The sequence below is a fragment of the Micromys minutus genome (genome assembly GCF_963924665.1).
Source record: "Micromys minutus genome assembly, chromosome: 6".
In the NCBI taxonomy this organism is placed as follows: domain Eukaryota; kingdom Metazoa; phylum Chordata; class Mammalia; order Rodentia; family Muridae; genus Micromys; species Micromys minutus.
In genome coordinates this window covers 4825088-4849023 of record NC_137975.1, presented here as the reverse complement: position 1 = coordinate 4849023, position 23936 = coordinate 4825088, and the positions used below count along the sequence as shown (strand labels likewise).

The window sequence follows — 23936 nt, the reverse complement described above, 5'->3', positions numbered from 1 at the left end:
CTGCAATCCCATGAAAAGAACAATATGATCAACTAAGCAAACACACCACAGCTCCCAAGAACTAAAACATCAGTCAATGTGTTCACATTGGAGAGACCCATGAGCCCAGGTGCATATGTAGCAGAGGATATTATTCTCTGGCATAAATGGGAGAAGAGAACTTTTGGTCCAAGAAAGGCTCATTTATCCAGTGTAGAGAAATGCCAAGGTGCTGAGGTGGGAAACTATCATTGGGAGAGGGAGCACACTCATGGAAGCAAGGGAGGGGAAGGGGAAGGGGGAATGGAATTGTGGGAAAGAGATAACTTCTGAAATTTAAATGCTGAGACTATCCAATTTAAAACAAACAAACAAAACAAAAACAATGTAGAAAACAAAAATCCAAGAGGGAGAAATGGCATGACTATTAAGAGGAGTAGAGCTGCCACCAGGAACAGCAGAGATCAAGGGACACAGGTCTGGTGTGACTGTGTTGCAAGTAGCCGGGGAGCAGAGAGGTCTGTGCTGAGCACTCAGAAAGTGTGTGCCCCTCTCTTCCCCCATTGGTTCAAGGGAGCAAGAACTCTGCTTTGGGGACTTGGTTTCCAACCAGAGGGCCCATGCATGCAGAATAGGCACTCAGGCCAACACCAGGAACAGCTGAGATCCAAGTACACAGGCCTGGTGAGACTATGCTGCAAGTAGCTAGGGAGCAAAGAGGTCTGGGCTGAGTGCTCAGACAGTGCACCCCAACCCCCATTAGGTTCAGGGGAGCAGGAAACCTGTCATAGGGTCACCATTTTCAGCCAGCAGACCCCTGTGTGCAGAACAGGCACTCGGGCCATCTGCCACCAGGAACAGTGGAAATCCAGGGACACAGGCCTGTGGTGAAACTGTGCTCCGAGTAGACGGGAACAGAGAGGTCTGTGCCGAGTGCACAAAAACCATGCTGCCCCATTGGTACAGGGTAGAAGGAAACCTGCCATAGGCTATCAGTTTCTACCCAGCAAGCCTGTATGAGGAAAACAGGCACTCAGCCATCTGCTACCAGGAAAAGCGGAGATCCAGAAGATATCTAAAATCGAATAAAGGCCTGGTGAGACTGGGCTGTGAGTAGCCAGGGCACAGAGAGCTCTGGGTGGAGTGCCCAGAAACCACATCCCCTCAATAGGTTCAAGGGAGCAGGAACTCTGACTTAGGGACTTGGTTTGCAACCGAAGGGGCTGTGGGTGCAGAACAGGTGCACAGGCCATCTGCTACCAGGAACAGCGGAGATCCAAGAACATGGGCCAGGTACACAGGAGAGATGAGAACAAATCACTGACAACAAGACCACTTATAATCACAGACAACAAGATGGCAAAAGGAAAGCAAAAGAACTTACTCAGAAAAACCAAGACAACCTGACAAGACCAGAACCCAGCTCTCCAATCCCAGCAAACAGCAGAATGGTAAACACTCCAGAAAAAGAAGACTCAGACCCGAAATCATACCTCAAGATGATGATAGAGATCTTTAAACAAGAACGGAAGGAAAAGCAGAAAGAAATAGAAGCTTTTAAAGAAGAAACAAGAAAAATACTCATAGAACTCAAGCAACTAGAGGAAAATATAATCAAAGAGATGAAGGAATGGAAGAAGGAATTCAAAATGGAAATGGAAACAATAAAGAAAACACTAAAAGAGACAACCCTCGAGGTAGAAAACTTAAAAAAAAGAAATCAGGAGTCACATATGCAAGCATCTCAAGCAGACTACAAGAGATGGAAGGGGAATCTCGGGGGCCAAAGACAACATTGAAAATATAGACAAAACAGTCAGAGAAGATGCAAAAACCAAAAAGCTCCTTAGCCAAAATGTCCAGGAGATCCAGGACACAATGAGAAGACCAAACCAAAGGATAATAGGAATAAAAGAGGGTGAAGAATATCAACTAAGAGGTACAGTAAATATCTTCAACAAAATCATAGAAAAAAACTTTCCTGCCCTTAGGAATGAAATGACAAAGAGCAAAAAATAAGCCTACAGAACTCCAAATAGAGTGGACCAGTAAAGAAATTCCTCCCAACACATAATAGTCAAAACACCAAGTGCCCAAAGCAAAGAAAGAATACTAAAAGTAGTAAAGGAAAAAGGTCAGGTAACATATAAAGGCAGACCAATCAGAATCACACCCAACTTCTCAACAGAGACTATGAAAGCTAGAAGATCCTGGACAAACATCATGCAGAACATAAGAGAACACAAGTGTCAGCCCAAGCTGCTATACCCAGCAAAACTCTCAATCACCACATATGGAGAGAACAAGATATTCCAAGACAAAACTAAATTTACACATTATCTGACCACAAACCCAGCACTACAATGAATTATAGGTGGAAAACCCAATAAAAGAGGGAAACTACATCCAAGTAAAAACAAGAAAATACCTAAGGAAGAAAACCAAAAGAAGAAAGACACATAGGCACAATTCTACCCCAGAAAGCAAAAACAGCAGAAGAGAGCAACCACTATTTCTTAATATCTGTTAACATAAATGGACTCAATTCCCCAATAAAAAGATATAGGCTATCAGACTGCATACTTAAACAAAACCAAGCATTTTGCTGCATACAAAAAACTCATCTCAGAGACAAAGACAGACACTATCTCAGAGTAAAAGGTTGGGGAAAAAACCTTCCAAGAAATGGCCCTAAGAAGCAAGCTGGATTTGCCATTCTAATATCAAATAAAGTAGATTTTCAAACAAAAGATATCAAAAAGATAAGGAAGGAGACTTTTTACTCATTACAGGGAAAATTTGTCAGAAGGTACTCTCAATCCTTAACATATGTGCTCCAAACAAAAAAGCGACCTTATTCATAAAAGAAGCCCTAGTAATGCTCAAAAAATACATTGCACAATAAACAGTAATAGTGGGAGACCTAGACACCCCACTCTCATCAATAGACAGATCATGAAAACAGAAAATGAACAAGGATACAGTGTAACTGGCAGAGGTTATGAACCAATTAAAATTAATCAACATCTACAGAACATATCATCCTAAAATAAAAGAATACACCTTCTCAGCAACTCACCACACCTTATCCAAAACTGACCATATATTTGGTCACAAAACAAGCCTCAATAGATATGAGAAGATTGAAATACTCCCATGAATCCTTTCAGATCACCATGGTCTAAGGCTGGTCTTTAAAAACAACAAAGACAACAAAAAGCCCACATACACATGGAAACTAAAAATGTTCTGTTAAATGATAGCATGGCCAAAGAAGAAATAAAAAAATTAAGGATGTTCTAGAATTCAATGAAAATGAAAACACAACATACCCAAACCTATGGCATGCAATGAAAGCAGTACTGAGAGGAAAACTCATATCTCTGTGTGGTTCCAAAAAGAAACTAAAGAGAGCATACATCAGCAACTTGACAGCACAGTTGAAAGCTCTAGAAAAAAAAAGAAGCAGATACACCCAAGAGGAGTAAATGGCAAGAAATAATCAAAATCAGAGGAGAAAATGAACAAACAGAAACAAAAAGAAACAATCAAAGAATCAACAAAACCAAGAGCTGGTTCCTTGAGAAAATTAACAAGATTCATAAAACCTTAGCCAAAGTAACTAGAGGGTAAAGAGAGAGTATCCAAATTAACAAAATCAGAAATGAAAGTGGAGACATAACAACTGATGCTGAGGAAATTCAAGAAATCATCAGATCCTACTACAAATGCCTATACTCAACATAGCTGACAAATCTGGAGGAAATGGACGAATTCCTAAACAGATACCAGATAATAAGTTAAAACAAAACCAGGTAAACCATCTAAATAATACCATAACTCCTAAAGAAAAAGAAGAAGTCATCAAAAGCATCTCAACCAAAAATATCTCAGGTCTAGATGGGTTCAGTGCAAAATTCTATCAAATATTTATTGACGACCTGATACCAATACTTTCCAAATTATTCCACAAAATAGATTCAGATGGAACACTACCTAACTCATTTATAGAGGCCACAATAACCCTCATTCCTAAACCACACAAAGACCCTACAAGGAAAGAGAACTTCAGACCAATCTCACTTATGAACATTGATACAAAAATACTCAACAAAATCCTTGCAAACTGAATCCAAGAACACATCAAAACGATCATTCACCACAACCAACTAGGCTTCATCCCTGGGATGCAAGGATGTTTTAATATAAGAAAATCCATTAATGTAATCCACCATGTAAACAAACTCAAAGAAAAAAACACATCTTCATCTCACTAGATGCTGAGAAAGCATTTGACAAAATTCAACACCCTTTCATGTTAAAAGTCTTGTAAAGAACAGGAACCCAAGGTCCATACCTAAACATAATAAAAGCAATACACAGCAAACCAACAGCCAACATCAAACTTAACGGTGAGAATCATGAAGCAATCCCACTAAAATCAGGAACTAGACAAGGCTCCCCACTCTCCCCCTACCAATTCAACACAGTACTGCAAGTCCTGGCAATTAGACAGCAAAGGGAAATCAAAGGGATATAAATTGGAAAGAAAGAAGTAAAACACCACTGTTTGCAGATGACATGATAGTGTACATAGGTGACCCCAAAAATTCCACCAGAGAACTTCTACAGCTGATAAACAAGTTCAGCAAAGTAGCTGGATATAAAATTAACTCAAAAAAATCAGTAGCCTTCCTCTAATCAAAGAACAAACATGGGGAGAAAGAAATTATGGAAAAGATACCCTTCATAATAGTCATAAACAATATGAAATACTTTGGTGTGATTCTAACTAAGGAAGTGAAGGACCTGTACGACAAGAACTTCAAACCTCTAAAGAAGGAAATTGAGGAGGATCTCAGAAAATGGAAAGATCTCCCATGCTCATGGATTGGAAGGATCAACATTGTAAAAATGGCCATGTTACTAAAAGCAGTCTACAGATTCAATGCAATCTCCATCAAAATTCCTATCCAATTCTTCATAGAGTTGGAAGGAACAATGTGCAATTTTATCTGGAATAACAAAAGACGTAGAATAGCGAAATCCATCCTCAACAACAAGAAAACATCTGCAGCAATCACTATCCCTGACCTCAAGCTATATTACAAGGCAATTGTGCTAAAAATTTCATGGTACTGGTACAGAAATATGCTGTGGATCAATGGAATACAATGGAAGATCCAGAAATGAACACTAACATATATGGTCACTTGATTTTTGACAAAGGTGCTGTAAACATTTAATAGAAAAAGGACAACCACTTCAACAAATGGTGTTGGTCCAATTGGCACTCAGCATGCAGAAGAATAAAAATAGACCCTTTTTTATCTCCTTGTACAAAGCTTCAGTGCAAGTTGATCAAAGATCTCCACATTAAACTAGGCACACTGAAACTATTAGAAGAAAAAATAGGGAAAACCGTGGAACACATAGACACAGGAGAAAATTTCCTGAACAGAATACCAATGGCTCCTGCTCTAAGGTCAAATATAGACAAATGGGACTTAATGAGATTTTAAAGTTTCTGTAAGGCTAATGAGACTGTCAAGAAAACTAAACAGCAGCTAACAGAATGGGAAAAGTTTGTTACCAACCCCACATCTGATAGAGGCCTAATATTCAAGGTATACAAAGAAATCAAGAAGTTAAACACTAGAGAATCAAATAACCCTATTAAAAATGGGGTACAGAGCTAAACAAAAAGTTCTCAATTGAGGAATATCAAATGGCTGAGAAGCATCTATGGAAGTGCTTTACATCTTTAGCCATCAGGGAAATGCAAATCAAATCAACCCTGTGATTCCACCTCACACCAACCAAAATGGCTGAGATCAAAAATTCAGATGACAGCAGATGCTGGCGAGGATGTGGAGAAAGAAGAACACTTCTCCACTGTTTGTGGGGTTGAAAACTGGTACAACCACTCTGGAAATCAATTTGGCGATTCCTCAGAAAGTTGGGCATAGTCCTACCTGAAGACCCAGTTATTCTACTTCTGGGCATTTACCCCAGAGACGGTCCAATATACAACAAAGACACATGTACCACAATGTTCATAGTAGCTCTATTTATAATAGCCAGAGCTGGAAAGAACCCAGATTTCCTGCAGTAGATGAATGGATACAAAAATTATGGTATATTTACACAATGTAGTACTAATCAGTTATCAGAAACAATGATTTAACAAAATTCTTAAGAAAATGGATGCATCTAGAGAATATCATCCTGAGTGAGATAACCCTTTCACAAAATAACAGACATAATATGCATTCACTGATAATTGGATACTAACCCCAGAAAGCTCAGAACACCCCAGAAACAACTCACAGACAATATGAAGTTCAAGAAAAAGAAAGAAACAAAAAGTAAAACCATTATGCTTAATATTTATGCACCAAGAAAACTTTGACTATTTCCAGGTTACATCTTGTTTTACAGGTACTTTATGCTCATTGTAACTAGTAAGATTTTAATGCATATGATCAAATCTTTAAAAAAAAATCAAGTACTGACAAAAATGTATTCGCATACTTTTATGCATAAATGCTTAAAATCTGTACATTTATCTTTATGTTTTAAAAATAAAGTTGGGAAAAAAACAGAACCTTCTGAGTCCATTCTGGACTGCCCGTGTGTATGTGCCTCAGGATGACTGCTTGGTATTGATAAAGAATCCAAGTGGCTTATCCTTGAGGAAGACTAAATTATTCCTTATCTTACCAGTTGTTTAGTGGTGTCTCTTAGAATACTCTGAAAAATCAGTCAGAAGGAAGTTTCTCATGTTTGTTATTGTCTTCATGTGAGAAGTATTATCATAAGAAGTGATGTGAGTCATCATCATCATCCCACCTCCTTCTCTTTCCCTCTCCCTCCCTCCCTCATACACACACATACATACACACAAACACACACAGACACACACAAGCACAAAGACACAGACACACATACATACAGGACACACATGTACCTACAAAGACACAGACAGACAGACAGATACACAAACACACACAGTCACTCACATACAATCACACAGACACGCAGATAGACACCGACACACACAAACACACAGAAAAACACACATATATACACAAAGAGACATACAGACACACACGGGAAGACACAGACATACACACGCAGACTCACACAGAAACACACACATATATACACGGACACACACACACACACATACACTCATACACAGATACATACAGGCAGACACAGATACACAAATATACACAGACACATGCCAGTAGACACAGACACACAGACACAGACAGATACACAGGCACACAGACACATATATTTAACACACACACACACAAAGAGAGAGGGGGGTATTATGTGTCATTTTAGGTAAATATAACATTGTGATTCCTTATGATTTTTCAAAAAAAGAGAAAAGTATAAAAATATGTGTAGAGATTAAAGGCGTTGTTTTTAGATTGACTGTTTGAATCTTTATCAACTTAATCTTGATATGAGCAGTATCATACTAATGACATTACTACCTGCAGCATATGGCTGAGTAGATGGTACCTCATGTAAAATGGAACAATAAAAATTATTTCCAATGTAAAAAGAAATGAAAAGAAATTAGCTAAGTTGCTTTCATTTACCTGTTGTTTTACTGAACATCCAACTGTGTTGATCTCATTTGGGTCAGATAGCTTTTTCACACAAGCTTTTGAAACTCATTTCTATGCCTCTCCAGTCTACCAATTATTATAATCACATTGAACTCCAACAGTTGGGTGATCACAGTAATTAAAATGTGTTGTGATTACAGCAGATGCAGACATTGAATAATTAAGTGAATAAAAAGAGACAATGTTAGCAGTTAGTTTCCTGCATTTACTAGGGTCTTTTTCACAGCAGAAAGCCAGTCCCATGGTAGATTTTTTTTTTCTGGGAAAATCATCAAATAATGCACCTGTGGTAGTGGCCCAATGAGACTGGAAGCTCGTCAGGGATGCTAAAACAGCACTGGGGATAACAGTGCAGGGCTTCAAGGAAAAGCCTTTGATAGGACACATTTCCTTCATTGGAGCTGATTACCAATGGCAGGACTCCCCGCCAGTGAAATGTACTAACTAGGGTTTTCCAACGCTGCTTCTTCAAAGCAGAGAACATAGAGGATCAGAGAGTATCAGTACGATTTACTCCATTATTTCAAAACTGTTAATAAGAGAAAACAAGTAGTAGCAAATCAATTTACCTTTTCTGTAGGATAGAAAGGCAACCTAGTCACAAAAGAACCCACAGGGTATGTACTCACTGATAAGTAGGTATTAACTCAAAATAGCTCAGAATACCCACAATATAACTCACAGACTATATGAAGCTCAAGAAAGAAGACCAAGTGTGAATGCTTCAGTCCTAATTAGAAGGGGTGACAAAATAATCACAGGAGGTAGAGTGAGGGACTTGAGAGGGAGGAGAGGAGGAGGAGGAAAGTAGAGGGGGCAGGACCAGGTGTGGGAAGAGACGGGGGGAGGGGAAAGTACAGAGAATAAGAAAATTGAACAGGTGTGTGCAGCAGTGTGAATTTGGGAACTGAGGGTAACCACTACAAAGATCAAGATGCCAGGAAAGCAAGAGGTTCCCAGGACACAACGGTGATGACATTAGCTGAAACATGCAACAAAGGAGACATAGAACCTGTAGTGACGATATACAGTAGAAGTGAGTCACGCCCCCCTGTTGAGGGATATGGCCACCCACCTATCTCAAAAATATTAACTGAGAATTGCTCCTGTCAAAAAGAAGCACTGGGACAAAGATTGGAACAGAGACTGAAGGAAAGGCCATCCAGAGACTGTCCCACCTAGGGATCCATCCTATATGCTGGCACCAAATCCAGACACTATTGCTTAAGCCAAGAAGCACTTGCTAACTGAAGCCTGATATAGCTCTCTCCCTTGAGAGGCTCTGCAAAAGCCTGACTAATTCAAATGAGGATGCTCAGAGCCAACCATAGGACTGAGCATGGAGACCCCAATGGAAGTGTTAGGGGAATGACTGAAGGAGTTGATGGGGTTTGTACACAGGAAAAACAACAGTATTACCCAATGGGATCCCCCAGAGATCCCAGGAACTAAACCACAAACCAAAGTGTATACATGGAGGGACCCATAACTCCAGGTGCATATGTAGCAGAGGACTTCCTTATGTGACACCAGTGAGAGGGGAGGCCCTTGGTCCTGTGTTGGCTTGAAGCTCCAATGTAGGAAGATGCTAGGGAAGTGAGGCAGGAGTGGGAAAGTAGGTGGGGAAACATTCTAAGAGAGGCAGGGGAGGGGGGATGAAATATAGGGTTTGTGGAGGAGAATCAGGGAAAAGGACAACATCTGGAATGCAAATAAATAAAATAACCAATAAAAATTAAGAAAGAAATAATAAAATGAAGGTCCACTTATGTGGACATAACAGGAAAAAGGGCTCCAGACTTCAGAGTCTGAATAAAGTCTCTCCTAGGTGAGGATCACAAATTTCAACATGACTAATAACATTGTTCCTCCCCAGATACACACTTCAATTGTCTAGAAAATTCTATGTAAACTAAACTCTATTTACAATAAAAGTCTGGTCATAATTCCCTTTTGCTAGTGGCTCACCATTTTTGGCTTGAATTTCCACCAAAGGGATGTCCAGAGCCAACCTACGACACTGGTGATGGAAAATGGGAACAGAGAAAACATGAAAGTGCTCTTCAGAAATGTGCAAATGTGTGAATGGAGGGACACAAGGTATATGCTTGGGATGCAGTGAGGCTGAAGTTACAAGGAGGTTAAGTCCCCATAGTGGATGCTGGGAATGGAACTCAGGCGTTCTGAAATACAGCATCGAGTGATGGAGTGGAAAACATGATGAAGTGATTTGTACAATTATATTTCCAACTGGCCCCACTTACAGATTTAGAGAAAATTCAAAATTTTTTATACTTTCTTTTATTCTTCTATCTTGTTTTGTCCTTGTGTGAAGAGTTCTAATCATTTCATAATACTTAAACTGAAATACTATATTTTTGGATATATGGTGTATCTGTTTTATACAATATGGTCATGTTACATTTAGGAAAAATTCTGGAAGCCTTGCCAGTAAACTTCTCTTACATTTACTGTAAATTGCTGATGAATTCTGTCTCATATGTTTTATAACAATGGATGTCACATTCACAAGTCATGAGTTATACATGTTTGAGCTCCCACAGGTCAATTATAGAAGGTATAGATACACATTTTCCCCAGTATTATCCCAGTTAACCTAGCCATGAAGCATTCTCCTGTTAAGAGAATATGTGTTTGTAAGGCATAAGAATGATGCAAGAAAAAGGGAAAAGGAACATGAAATCAGAGAAATGCCAATTTATTTCTAACAGGAACCTTGGAAATACTCTAATCTATGGTATATCTATAAGGAAAACACTCCACTATCAGTCTAAATTAATAAAATAGATCTATTTCAAAAGCTTCTAGTTCAGTCTTATAGAAAAATAGCTGCTGAAAAGTAAGGTAGATGGAACTTTTATCAGGAAAAAGCTACTTAACTGTACATGTCACAGGGTTATTAAAATTCAGCAACAAAAATAAAAGTGCCAAATCAAAGCAAGTGAATAATGTACCTCCCACCACCCAAAGATACCTTGATTTTATAAACTGTATTTTAAAATGCTTGATTTAATTTCCAATTATTGCTCTTATCTGTTTTAGATAGGTCTAGAATATCATTTGACAAAATAAAATTGCTTTAGTGAGTGAAAGAAAAATTAAACTGACTGTCCCATTGATATAACTATGTATTTTAGCTAATTGGGAGGTAGGCTGAGGTAAGAGAGAATGTAGAAAAATATAGTTTCAAAATAAAAATAGATAAAATATTAGATCAGTATTAGCACTTTTTCCATTTTTGTGTAGAGCCTTAGGTTCAACTCCTAGCACTTTAAAGTAGTCATAATATAAAATAATAAAAAAGTTCACACAAACAACAAAGCTTAGACAACTGGGGATATACTTAGGGTCCACAGATGCCCTATACAATTCATTTTTCTGATTGTTTTAACTCTGGAGTTATTTATTTGTTAATTTTCAATTATACTTTTTAGTAGTATCTGTTACTATTCTGGTTTTGGTAGCTATGTGGAAGTAGAGGAGAACAAAATAAAAAAGGCATCAGCATATCAGCCTAGCAGTAGTTGAGATTTAGCTCAGCAATTGAGAGCATATAAGTTCTCTAAAAAAGCATATAAGTTCTCTAAATTCAGGTCCCACTACCCATACTAGGTTACTCATAGTCTATAGCTCTCTGCAAGTGGATTCACATGCCCATATGTAGATACACATGTAATACACCAAATAACAACAATATATTTTATAAATATTGGCATATTTTAAAGTGACAGAGAAAGACTGGAAACCTGCCATCATCAGGAATAACTTGAAGGGAAGGATTATTAACATAAACATCCTCCAGCATATGCACAGAAAAAAAGGTTGGGAGGAGCTACAGAATGAGTCAGAAACTACCACATGCTCCTAGCCAATGCTATTGGGCTTTCATCACCTTTTTCCCCCCAAGTGCTTAGCCCAATCCCATATTTGGAAGGGCATTCTTTCTTAAGAAACAGCTTCTATTTCTACTATTCATGAGTATCCTGCTCTAATTCATTTTTCTAGGACTTAAAATCTCTCTGTATCTTTCTCCATGGCTACAAAAGCTGTATTCAATACCACAGCCTCTAAAATGTTGGAAAGATGAAACACCAAAGGCTAATACTTTTTGTAAATTAAAAAAGTGTGCAATTACCCCCTCAAAGTTCATGTAATATGATAACAATTAATCGGGTGCTAGAAAGTCTAAGAATAAAAGGCTATGCCACAGGATGCACTGTTAATGCAATGTTGCCATGTGGCTACTATGGTTTAAGTGAGAAATGGACTCTATGGTTTTATGTATTTAGAAATTTGGTCTATAGCTGATGATGATATTTTTAAAGGCTTTAGAACCCTTAGAAGGTAATGAATCCACAGAGGCAGTAGATTCCTGGGATGAGCCTTTCTAGCACAGCACCACCCACAGCCTTTTCACTTTCTGCTTCATGGCTGTGGACACAATGTGAGAGTTACTGCCGGATCTTGCTGTTGTTCCCTTTTATCCAGAACGAACTGTATAACTTCAAATTATGAGCCAAATCATAACATTCCTGAGTTGGTGTCATTAAGTATTTTTGTCACAACAATGAAAAGAATACCTAATTGTTAGTGAGGGGGTGGTGCTGGCTGGGGACTTTCGGTTGTATTCTCAGAAGGGACATCTTAAAATCATTAACACAGGTGGTATACTGTATTCTTGTTACCCAGATCTCAGCTAAGCAAGCCAGCTCAAATCCCAATGTTATAAACATTTGAAAATATTTATATTTCTCTGGACATCAGTTTCATCACTTGTTAAATTCAGAGAAAATTGATAAAATCCAGATCATTTTATAAATCCCTGTAGAATGTAAACATGTATGAATTTGTCATTACTTCATCCAAACTTGTAGGTGTCTACTAACACAGACATGAGTTGTGGTTATTTTCATTATTATATTATAAGTCCTGCATGGTCATAGAATGAATGGTGTGACATGGGTCCTGCCCCTGGAACAGAGCCAGCAGGGTGTGAGCCTCCACAAATGTTGATGTTTGCTAGTTTGTTGGGTTTATTATTTTTTTGTATAAAAATATGTTTTTTACTTCGTGCTTTTCATTGGAATGTTTCCCCTGCCAAGGTTAATGAGTATATAATAAATAAAAGCAGCATGAGTCTGGGAGGCAAAGGTGTGTTCTAATGTCTCAGCAAAATGGTAGAGCATGTGACCTTCAGGGCAGCACATATGGCTGTGGGAATAAAAGCTGAAAACATGATTTCAAAATTATATAATTTCTCAGCTTTGTAAAACTATAAATAAGCAATTTGAATTATGTGAGGGACTTCATGGGCCTAAAAGAGCACAGGCATCTTCACTATGACCCAGCTTGTCAGAATGATATAAAGGCAGGCAGATACAAAGGCAGGCACATTCCTGAGTTCAAGGTCTATAATATCCTGGGACAGAGCATATTTAGTGCTGGAAGTGGTTATCTCAGGCCTGGATCACAACCAGCTAGCTTATTCTCTGTGCTTATAAAGGCAGGCATAACTCTGAGATAATGAAAAGGATACTTGGGGATGGAAGATTGAATTGATATGTAAAGAAAAGACCAGGCTTTGATCTTTGAGAAGCAAGCTTCCCAGTGATCTTCAGAAAGATATCACAAGTAGCACACAAGCCATCAGCTTCTACCAATAATTTGAGACATTCCTTTCACTGGTCCTAAATATTCCTTCCTCAAAACCCTTCTCCAAGAGGAGACTGGTCCTTGCCACATTCCTTTAAAAATAAAATTCTTCTTGTAACTTATGAAGGTAGAGAGAGATCTGCTCCACACTTGGCTAACTCTGGTAGCTCTTTGGCATATTTGTACTCTGTGTTGCTAGTCACATGGGCTGCAAAGAGAGGCCCTACTTTCAGCCTTACTCATTTACATGGTTTCCACTTGTGTACCTGAGCATGAAATCCAGTTCCTTTGCCTAAGAAGTCACTTCTTTTTTGATTTAGCTCAGATTTGCAGGATTGAGGGGGGAAAGGGCAGAGAAAGGAACCATAAAGGCAGCACACATGGTGCTGACAAAAATAAATATATTCTAAGGATATTGTGACTCTTTGTTTGGCTACCAGGAACAATGGAACCAAAGAAATTGGAATTTCCCTAGGTATTCCCCTCTAGGAGAAAGAATAGCTGAAGCCACAGATATAATCAGAAGAGGGACTTATCTAGAAAGATTTGGAACGTATTGGGCCACCTTACCGACAAACTGCAACAGAGCTAAAATGTGCCAGTACAAAACTTTGACTGGGATTACTCAGCTATATACTCTTAGCTTCTATTTAATCCTGAACTTCATGTAAAGATTATGAAGAGTATGGGGAATAAGGGTCACTGGACCTCTCCTCTCTCTCCAAATGTACATGAACTGACTACATTTCCTTTTTCTAATGTAATTACTTGATGTTCTAATTGGCCAACGGAGGACAAGTAGCTAAACTGGGTGTGCTAATTTTAACCATTAATATGTAGGATTTGATAGCCCTTTGGGTTCCTGTTCTCAGATTAGACTTTGAATATAGTTCAACCTAAAATCTGTATCTATTATCCATTAAGGTCATAACAAAACAAAAATAGATGTTTTTGATTTTGACATACTACATATTGTGCTTATAGTCTTGAACACAGTAAGTATCCATTGTACCAGTACCACACACACACACACACACACACACACACACACACACACACACACACACATGCAGAGTCTGCTCTGCCTGAGACTTTTTCCTACCAGGGTCATGGCTTTCAGGACTTTTGAATTTTCTGTTCATTTCTATGCTTTTAAGGGTCTTGTGTATATCTCAGTCACTTTTCTATTGCTGGAATGAGATACCATAAATAAAGCAATGTACAGAAAAAAGAGTTAATTTGGAGATTATTCTTTCAGAAGATAAAGACATGAATATCAGCTTAGGGAGCAGGGCAGCAGTCAGGCAGGCACTGTACCAGTAGCTGAAAGCTTACATGTTAAGACAGCAACTAGAAGGCAGAGAAAGAGAGGCAGAGAGATCTGACTGGGGGATGGCTTTGAGTTTTGAAGTCTCAAAACCCACACTTAGTGATATACGTCCTCCAATAAGACCACAATATTGTCCAAAAATGTTTTACCCTCTGGTGACTAAGCACTCAAACGCATAACCTACAAAGGCCATTCACACTCCAACCACCACAGTGGTGAATATGCTACTTGAGAACTTGCAGACCAAAATATACACTATGAAAATAAACTTTCTTTCTTATCCAAAGTTGGATGGTATATTTGGTATGGAAAGATGTATGGTTTGGTCCATGCTGGCAAACGCAGGGCCATGTATTCTTTATAAAGACTACAGAAGTCCCAGAACTTGTGGTAATATGGAGCAGGAGTTATCTCTAGGAAGCACTGAGTAATCACTGCTGCCTGCACCCAAACAGAATGTGAAAACCATTCCTTGGTCTTAGTTACCGCAGTCAGGCAAGCTCAGGTCTCACAAACAAAAGACAGTGATGGAAGTAACTACATCAGGATATACAAAGGTGATAATTTAGTGACTCTAAGTCACTAAAACCTGGCTTCCTCTCTCGAGTAGCATGTGCAGTAGCAGCATGCTTTTCCCACTTTTTCTAGCGAGCTTTTCAACATCAATGGACCTTAAACCTCTATACATAGTAAAGATCAAAAATGAAGTGTACAAACTGCTAAAAGTTTTAGGTTTAAGTAAAATGGCCTTCAAGAATAATGCATCCCTTCAGTAGCAGTACTGAATATAGAGGAGGCATCAAGTAAGGAAAACATAAAGTCCTATGCTTGGAGAATCAGGAATTTAGATGCATTATCTGTTCCACATTATCAAGATTTTTTCCCCAAATTTTCAGCTGTTTGCTTTATTACTGTGTATGATCTAAATTATTCAGTTTGGGAAATACTACCTGTATGTTGGGATCGAACTTCAGGTCCTCGTGCTTGTGAAACCATTTCTTATAGCATAAATGCTGTTTCAAGAGTAGATGCTCAAAAAAATTATGCTCAAAAGAAGCAGGGCCTACCAGGTTGTGGCCATCACTTTAAAAGGACTTGTAAGAGCCCACTGAGAAGCCACTTAAGATGTTATAAACTCTGTGACTTTTTCTTTAAAACTAACATAACTTTCAATATTTGAGTTCCCTCCCAGGCACAGCTGAAAACAAGCAAAACTGAAAGAAAGAAAAGAAGGAAGGAAAGAAGGAAGGAAGGAAGGAAGGAAAAAAGGAAGGAAGGAAGGAAGGAAAAAAGGAAGGAAGGAAAGAAGGACCAAAGAAAGAAAAGCCAGGGTGTGTAGGTGGGCCCCATGCCCCTGTGAAGGATAAAAAGCACATAGAAAGCAAGAATAAGTGTCTTAGTATCTGCTCTCTAAGAGGAAACACAGGCCCCCAAGGCCTTGTTTTTCAGGAGCACAGGTAGGGACCCCATAGCCAGAGTGCTTCCCTGCTTTCCCTCACAGGCATGTTCTTATTAGCTCTAATCATTCATACTGATTAACACACAAAAATGGAACAATGAAGAAATTTCTCCGGAACTGGAGCTCCCTGTCTGTGATGGTAAGGAAGCTCCTATCCCCCTGTGCCTATTTCCCAAAGCACTGAGGCTTCTCTCCCCCATCTCTGAACAATTGCTTCTTTATTTTATGCATTTATACCACAGATTTTCCCATCCTTGCTTCTATGTCTGCGACTAGTTTACTTGCACATTCACTTTCACTGTGACATCTGTTTTTATGACAAAAACTGAAAGAAAAACAAAAACTCAGGAACACCTGCCTTTCTTATCTTCTTGCCCTGCTTCCCAGATTTCAAACAAATTAAAATTAGATCAGGGAAAGATCAACTAAAGCTTTGGAGGCATGTTTGTTTTTTGTTAGAGAAAGTAACTGTTTCATGTGATACATTTATGAAATCACATTTCTAATTATACAGTTAAAGAAAACGTTTTTGTATGTAATATAATTTTGCAACACTATAATTACACAAAAGTAATGATACAGGGTAGATGGCAATAACTTTCATGCAAACAAAAATAATGACAGATTTCTTGGTTATATGTAAAGATATCCAAGATATTCCAACTGACAAAGATCCCTGTATTAATCTGTAATACATGCAGATGATGATTTTGGAAGTTTCTCCATCACCAGGAATATAGCACACTAGTTGGGGTAGTATCCATTTCTTTCAATGGCTTTTATTTAGAGACCTCTAAATAAGCACATTTTAATGAAACCCCCATTTTATTACCCACTTTCCCAGCTGGCCAAATGGAAAATAAAGCTGGGGGAGGGGAAAGAATGAAGAATAGAGAGTAATGTGTTGGTAGTTGAATGTATAATGGTAACAGAAATGTGTGTTAATGTTCTATTTAATTGTAGTCATCATTTCCAGCATTAGCAGAGACCATGTTCTGTGTGGCTGATTTTTCATGTTCCCAAATAAAATTACTTAATGCTTTACATCATTTCTTCCTAGACTCAGATACTTATCTCTTGAACTCCTCTAGCTATGCTGACATTTTATCTTTATTCTTGTTTCTAATTAAATCCCATAATATTCCTTCTCAATTCTCACATAAAACACGAAAGAAAAATCTGATGACACAAAGGCCTTCTTTGTAATAATTCTAGGTCCACATTCGCAGCTATGTGAAAGCCATGCAAATTCCCTAAATGACCCGTAGCAAATGTATATAGCAAATCTGCTGAACTATAGCATGTCTATTGGACCTAAGACACGGTAGATTGCAAGAGAAGTTATCTTGCTTCTCTGCAAATACATATTTCTAAGAAACCTGTTGTATGCTGTTAGTTATATGATGTCCTTCAGTGCTAGAGATTTTAAATGCAAAGTCAAAGTACTTTGACTTGGTAACACTCACAAGACATGTTCTCTTTCCTGTCCATTTTGTGGCAATAGTAACTTCTATCTATTTTTACCTAAACTGAGTCTGGTTTTGGCTCATCTTTCAAGATGTACCTCAATCACCTAACTAAAGTTCTTCCAACTCATTCCTCATTCTAACCGTGGTATAACTACTGGCATCATTGGTCCTTATTAGTAACACACATTTCAAAAATCAGGAACTATTTCAGTTTGTAGCAATGGCTAATTAATGTAGCCAAGAACCTCTAACACCTACACATAAGTATACACTTACCCACTGGCTCATTGATATCTTAAGAGGGGTAGAAGAAATTAAGAATTAACAGACAAAAAGCAGGTTTGTACTACAGAAGGAAAATAGCAAAATTCTGCTGGAATTCAGCATCAATTCTCTTTGGTTTTCTGACTTTAAATTTAGAAAATTCTACCTTACAAGGAGGTTGAGAGAGGGAGCACCTTCATGGAAGCAAGAGGAAAAGGAGGGGGAATGGCAATGGGGGGAAAGGGAATAGCATTTGGAATATAAATAGAGAATATCCAATTTAAAAAAAAAATTTTAAAAAGACGAATCAAATTCCAAGAGAAATGTAGCTAGAAACTGAGTGTCATGCTGAATCTCAGGTTATGAAATAAAAATATTCATTCTCTCTAGCCTACTGGCTAGATTCTTTGGAACTAAGCAGTAGGTAGGGTTGGTGTCAGATAGAATCAGCCATTCCAATTGAGAACAACCACATTAAGCACAGCCAAGCCCTTCGTTCTGCATTTCTTGAAGCTTATGACATTAAAGTAAAAAACATCCACATCAGGTGAAGAAGGAAATGGTGTAGGGAGAGTAATTTCTCCCTTCTTTATGCTTTAAATTTAACTTCAATTTAATCAAATGTTTATGCATAAAATTTCAGTCTTTTCACAAATTTGTGTTTTTATTTAGTTTGCATATCCCATTTTCTGTAAGTCAACATGGAGAGGCTTAACTAATTTAAACAATTTTCTCTGGCCCCGATATCATTTCAGAAATATTTTTCATTAGGCATCTCAATTATGTCTAATGTGGCTAATGTTTGTAAATTACAATTTTTTAACTAAATTTCTATTAAGAAGAGTGAGAACAGGAAGGGGAGAGGAAACAGAGGAGAAAAGACAATATTTACCTGTCTTTGATGCTACACAGATCAATGTGTAAATCACTAAAATTCCCCAGGGAACCTTGCTGAACTGAAATGAGGTCCTTGGGCTGGTTATCAATAAAGATGAGCCTCGTGCAGCCTTGGAAAGCCTTAATGGGGTTTAAGCATTGGGATTCAGTGAGATTGTCAGGGCACCCTGTGGGACAGAGAGAAAGGATGAGGAGCACTGAACATGATTTGTTATTATGGTGACAACCTACTGACCTTGAGTTTAATTATTTGGGGACGTTTTTATTTTAGGCAGGGAATACTTTTGTTGTAAATCCTAGCTCAGCAGGAGGTTCAAAAATGATGTAAACTGAGGAGGCTCAGTCACTATGAATGAAAAAAAAATGCCGAAGGGAATATTGTTGGTATGACCTTTATTATTTAATCCTCTCTCTCTCTCTCTCTCTCTCTCTCTCTCTCTCTCTCTCTCTCTCTCTCTCTCTCTCTGTGTGTGTGTGTGTGTGTGTGTGTGTGTGTGTGTGTGTATACATGTGTGTGTCTCTTTCTCTACAATTTCCCATTTTATTTATTGAGATAGTTTGTTTTCAAAATGGACAAATCACCAGTTTATCGAGACTAGCTGGTTCTGAGCTCTGAGTCTCTGTCTTCATTTTACTTTGTTGGACACTGCCTCTTTATCCACCTGGGAACATTTTTACTGGAATAGGCTGGGTTTCCAGTGAGACTCAAGAGCTTGCTTCTTTCAGCATTGCCAGCACTGAAACAAACTCATAGGGTTCTATACCACATCCAGTATTTTATATGGGTACAGGAAATCCAAACTCATTTTTTCATGCTTTCACAGTAAGCATTTTACTGAGCCAGTTACACACACACACACACACACACACACACACACACACACACCTTTCATGTTGGAAACATATTTTTTTCTTTGAACAACCTCCTTCCTATACTATTCATATGTTGTAAGTGCTTGAGAATGCTGCCTGTGTCTAAAATCACATCTAAATTCACAATGCAAATCTGAACTAAATTTTCTAAGGACATTATGCTTTGTAGCAATGACAGCTGAATAATTGTCTGGTTAATTGTCAAGCATTTTCAGGTCTAACTTCTAAGAAAATTATACTCAGAAAATGAGCAGAAGTTTTGACACGAGTGCAAAGCAAATGCAGACATTAAGGGGATGATGGGCTTAAGCGTACGTAGTTATAGGCTATAATAGAAAATGAGAAAGGTTAACAGCACACCACTTTAAAAGTGTTCTTTTAAAAGTATTAATGCATTGCACACATTTGGCATCACCTGTGGCCAGGCAAACCTACTCCTCATTAAGGCAAGTGAAAACCAAGTAGGTAAATGAATGTGTGAGTTCTTACAAACTCCATCTCAGTAGTTATAATAGGTTCACAGCATATAGAAATGTGAGATTAAAAACATGGCAATATACCACAAATAAAAGAAAATTATTGCAGACATCTCTAATAGACAGAGGCTGAAGGGCAGCATTTGGCTAATAGCTCACAGATATACTATAGAGTGAAGAGATGCTACAAATTCTAATTGATGCTGTAGAAAGAATTTATTAATGTCGACTATTATTGCTGAAACTCATTTTCACCTTTCTTAAGTTTACAGTCTGCATTTGGACTGTTTGTACAAACACTCTTCATATCACAAATAAAAAAAAAATTTAAGCCTAGGACTCTGGAAACCCAACCAGAATTTGACAATATTCTAGCTAGGAGGAGAGATAGTCTGCCTCTGAGATGTTTCAGAATATTATTGTAACATAATTACTCAAAGCCATTTTGCCTAGAAATAAATTCCTGATCACAATTCTTTCTCCACTGATGAAACACCATAAGTAATGTAAAATGCAAAGCTTGGAGATGAGAATATTGTTCAGCATATGTTCCCCCTCATTTCCTTTTACTATGGGACTTCAGTAAACATAGATTGAATGTACTCCATACACTCATTGTCTCTACAGTTACCCACAGATTACTATTCTTTTATTTGAGTGATTATATATTTAAACACACACACACACACACACACACACACACACACATACACACACGGGTACACAAGTGCTCCAGCAAATGCATGGAGATTAGAAGACAACTAAGCAGCTGCTGCCTTCCATCTTGTCTGAAGATGGATACTCTGCTTGTCACCGTATAACCCTGGTTCACTGGTATAAGTGGCAGGAAGATTTACAGTCATGTGCTTCCGAAGGGCTCTAGGGGTCCATATCTAGGTCTGTATGCTTACACAACATGAGCTTTATGACTGAGTCATATCTCCAACCTACAGATTATTTTATTTCAACAAATAGCAGCCTTATTATGTATCATATAGACATATTATCACCTATAGGGACGTACATGCCATGCCTCGGTCAATAATGGTTTTTGTTAATAAAAGGCTAGGCTCCTTCTTCATGCTAAAATCCAACCTCACTGGTCTTGTTCCACACAGTTTCCTTCCAAAGAGACCCTTAATAAGGATTCTGGGTGTACGCAACAGTAGGTTGTCTGCCTGTGTGAGTATGTGTGTGTGTATTTGTGTGTGTTTAAAGCCTGTAAAACATTTTCTTAGGAAGAAGGGGTGATTCCTGGATTTGGAGCTAAGAGACTACAAGGTTTTGGGTAGAGCTCAATGTAGAGTGCATGATTAGTATGTGGCAGAGGTTAGGTAACTACAGTGAGTGTTTCACTCCTATTATTTATTATTATTATTATTATTATTATTATTATTATTATTATTATGTATGACGCAGACAAAGTGCAGACATGCATATGCCAACATTCATGTATGAAAATTGGAGGACAGAATTGTGGAGCCCATTCTCTTCTTTCACTGTAAGCTCCAAGGAATGAACTCATGTCCTCAGTTTGAGAAAAAAAAAGTGCTTTTGCTATCTCTTCAGTTGAATGCTATTATGCAATGTTTGTCTTCAGTTACCTCATGCAAAGGAACTGTTATCCCTAGGGCAAGGATAGCTCATGCTCACATCTGTAAGATCTGAACTAGGATGTGCAACTCTTTATACTGTGTAGGGGAAACATGAGCAGAAAATCCAGTGTGTGGGGGGCTGTTTGTGCATGTGGTACCATGCATGGAGACCAGTGCCTTTTCCATGCTGAATAAGACCTCCACTACTAAGCTTCTACAAACCTGCATTTATTCCTGTTTATACCTCCCAGTGACTTCAAAGTGTGCTTGTTCTAGAAGAGGAGGCAGGGAACTGTATCATAGGAGCTCCAGGTTAGAAAGTCACATGGACTAAGTTCCAGTTAGATGTGGCTTCTGTAAGATAGATCGCTGGCTTCAGAAGTAGACACCACCTCTTTTAATAAAGGATATGTTTAAAATACACAACATGGGTGCCTTTATAAAAATGCTAAAATGCCACATAAGTTTTGCCCACCCCAGTTTACTTTGTTTGTGTTTTTCAAACATTTACAAGGATTCAGCAAACCTTTGAACAAGTGATGACTCAGAAATGGCAATGGACAGTCCCCTTGTCCCTGGGAGCCTCTAGCTCCTTTCCACTATGTTTCAGTCTCCATGAAGCTAGATGGCCAAGCTGGCTGTTAGTGCCTGCCACTGAGTTTTACCTCTTGTGGGTATTTGCTGACTTTCATTTCTTTTTCTCTTAAGATTTCAGCTGAGTGTCTCCTTTCCAATATGAGACCAAGGAGCTTGCATAGCTACACGAATCACTTTTGGTAAGTTATATAGCCCAGCTTTAGTAGCCTAATTCTTTCTGCCAAGGATATCTTACATTTACCTGATTGTCTGACGTTTTGATTTCCCACAGTTCAGTGCTTGAATTCACCTGCACGTGTGCATGCACAGCTATGGGGAAGGTCGCCTAGTTGAAAAAGCATAGGTTGAAATAGGTTCTTGCCCTTTATATGAAGTCTCAAAGGCAGGGAACTTACCTCCAAAGTAGTAACTCTTTCCAGAATAAATGTGTATCTGGGAGATGTCTGGAGCTGGGGAAGCAGCATCATTATCCAGTGAAAGAGTAACACGATTCCTCCTGGCAATGATGCTGACAGAATGCCACTGGCCATCATTCAATCCACTGTCTGAAAGAGAAACAGGAAGAGCTATTTCATGAGAGTCATTCTTTTATTCTGCCTTATATATTATTATCTTTCCTTAAACTATTTCTGATGGTTTTGTCTTAGAAAAAGGGAGTGGCAAACCACATATATGGGATATCTGTGCCAAGAAAAAGTAATACTATATATCAATTAGTATAGTCATGGATGGATATAGAGGGGGAAAAAGCTGGAAAATAAACCATTAAAACAACTCAAAATGATACCAGCCATTGTATCTTCATAAAAAACTGACATAGGTAATTTTTGTCCTCTGACTTATCTGAAGTTTGTATCCTGATGTTAGTGGAAACTTTTACAAGCTGGGATTTGAATCTTGGCGATGGGGACTGTGCTAATGACTGTCAGGTGATTCAATTGAATGAGCATATAATATTTTGCAAGGACATTTGAAGTAAAAGCAGTTGTAGGTTTGTTTTTGCTTTATTTGCATGCTAATTTAAATATATCTCAATAATGTATGAAATTATATTTAAAGGTAAGCGATGGATAATTTTAGAAGGAGATGTGTGACTGATTCATCATGAAGACTCTGGTTAGTATCCAGGAACAAGGATTAGGCTAGGGATAGGCCAGAGTAGAATGGAAGTACACAAGGGTCATAGAGTTTTACTCTAGTCATGGGCTCTACCATCTGCCCTTACTGATGATGCGCAACATCACAAAAAATTGCTAAGCTATACCTGTAGAGGCCAAAACTTTCTTTTATCTGTTCATATGTGAATTATATGCCCAGATCCTTATCAATATTGTTACATATGTTTTTATGTGTATTACTGTTATATGCATTGGTACAATAGATAACTTCCTGCAGAGAACACCAGTAGCTCATAAACTAAGATAAATAAATGGAACCTTATGAAACTGAAAAGGTTCTGTAAGTCAAAGGACACCATAAATGGAACAGTTGTTCTTAACCTATATGTTGCTACCCCTATGTGGTTGAATAACACCCTCAAAGGGTTTAAATTCCAAGTATCCTCTGTATCAGATGTTTGCATTCCAATTCAAAACAATAAAACATTATAATTATGATGTACCATGAATATAATTTTATGGTTGGGGTTTCTCAAAAATGAGAAACTTTATTAAAG

General features: G+C 38.2%; 1 protein-coding gene across 1 annotated transcript in view; it reads right to left on the bottom strand.

Moving 5' to 3' along the window:
* Positions 1-23055, bottom strand: part of LOC308421688 (contactin-associated protein like 5-2-like) — a gene marked incomplete at both ends in the record, with an annotated part of 257115 nt that extends 234060 nt beyond the window's left edge. The window contains 3 exon segments of the mRNA XM_080918130.1: positions 18716-18887; positions 22657-22806; positions 23049-23055. Coding sequence (XP_080774256.1) covers positions 18716-18887; positions 22657-22806; positions 23049-23055 — 329 coding nt within the window.
* Positions 23056-23936: the final 881 nt, after the last annotated feature.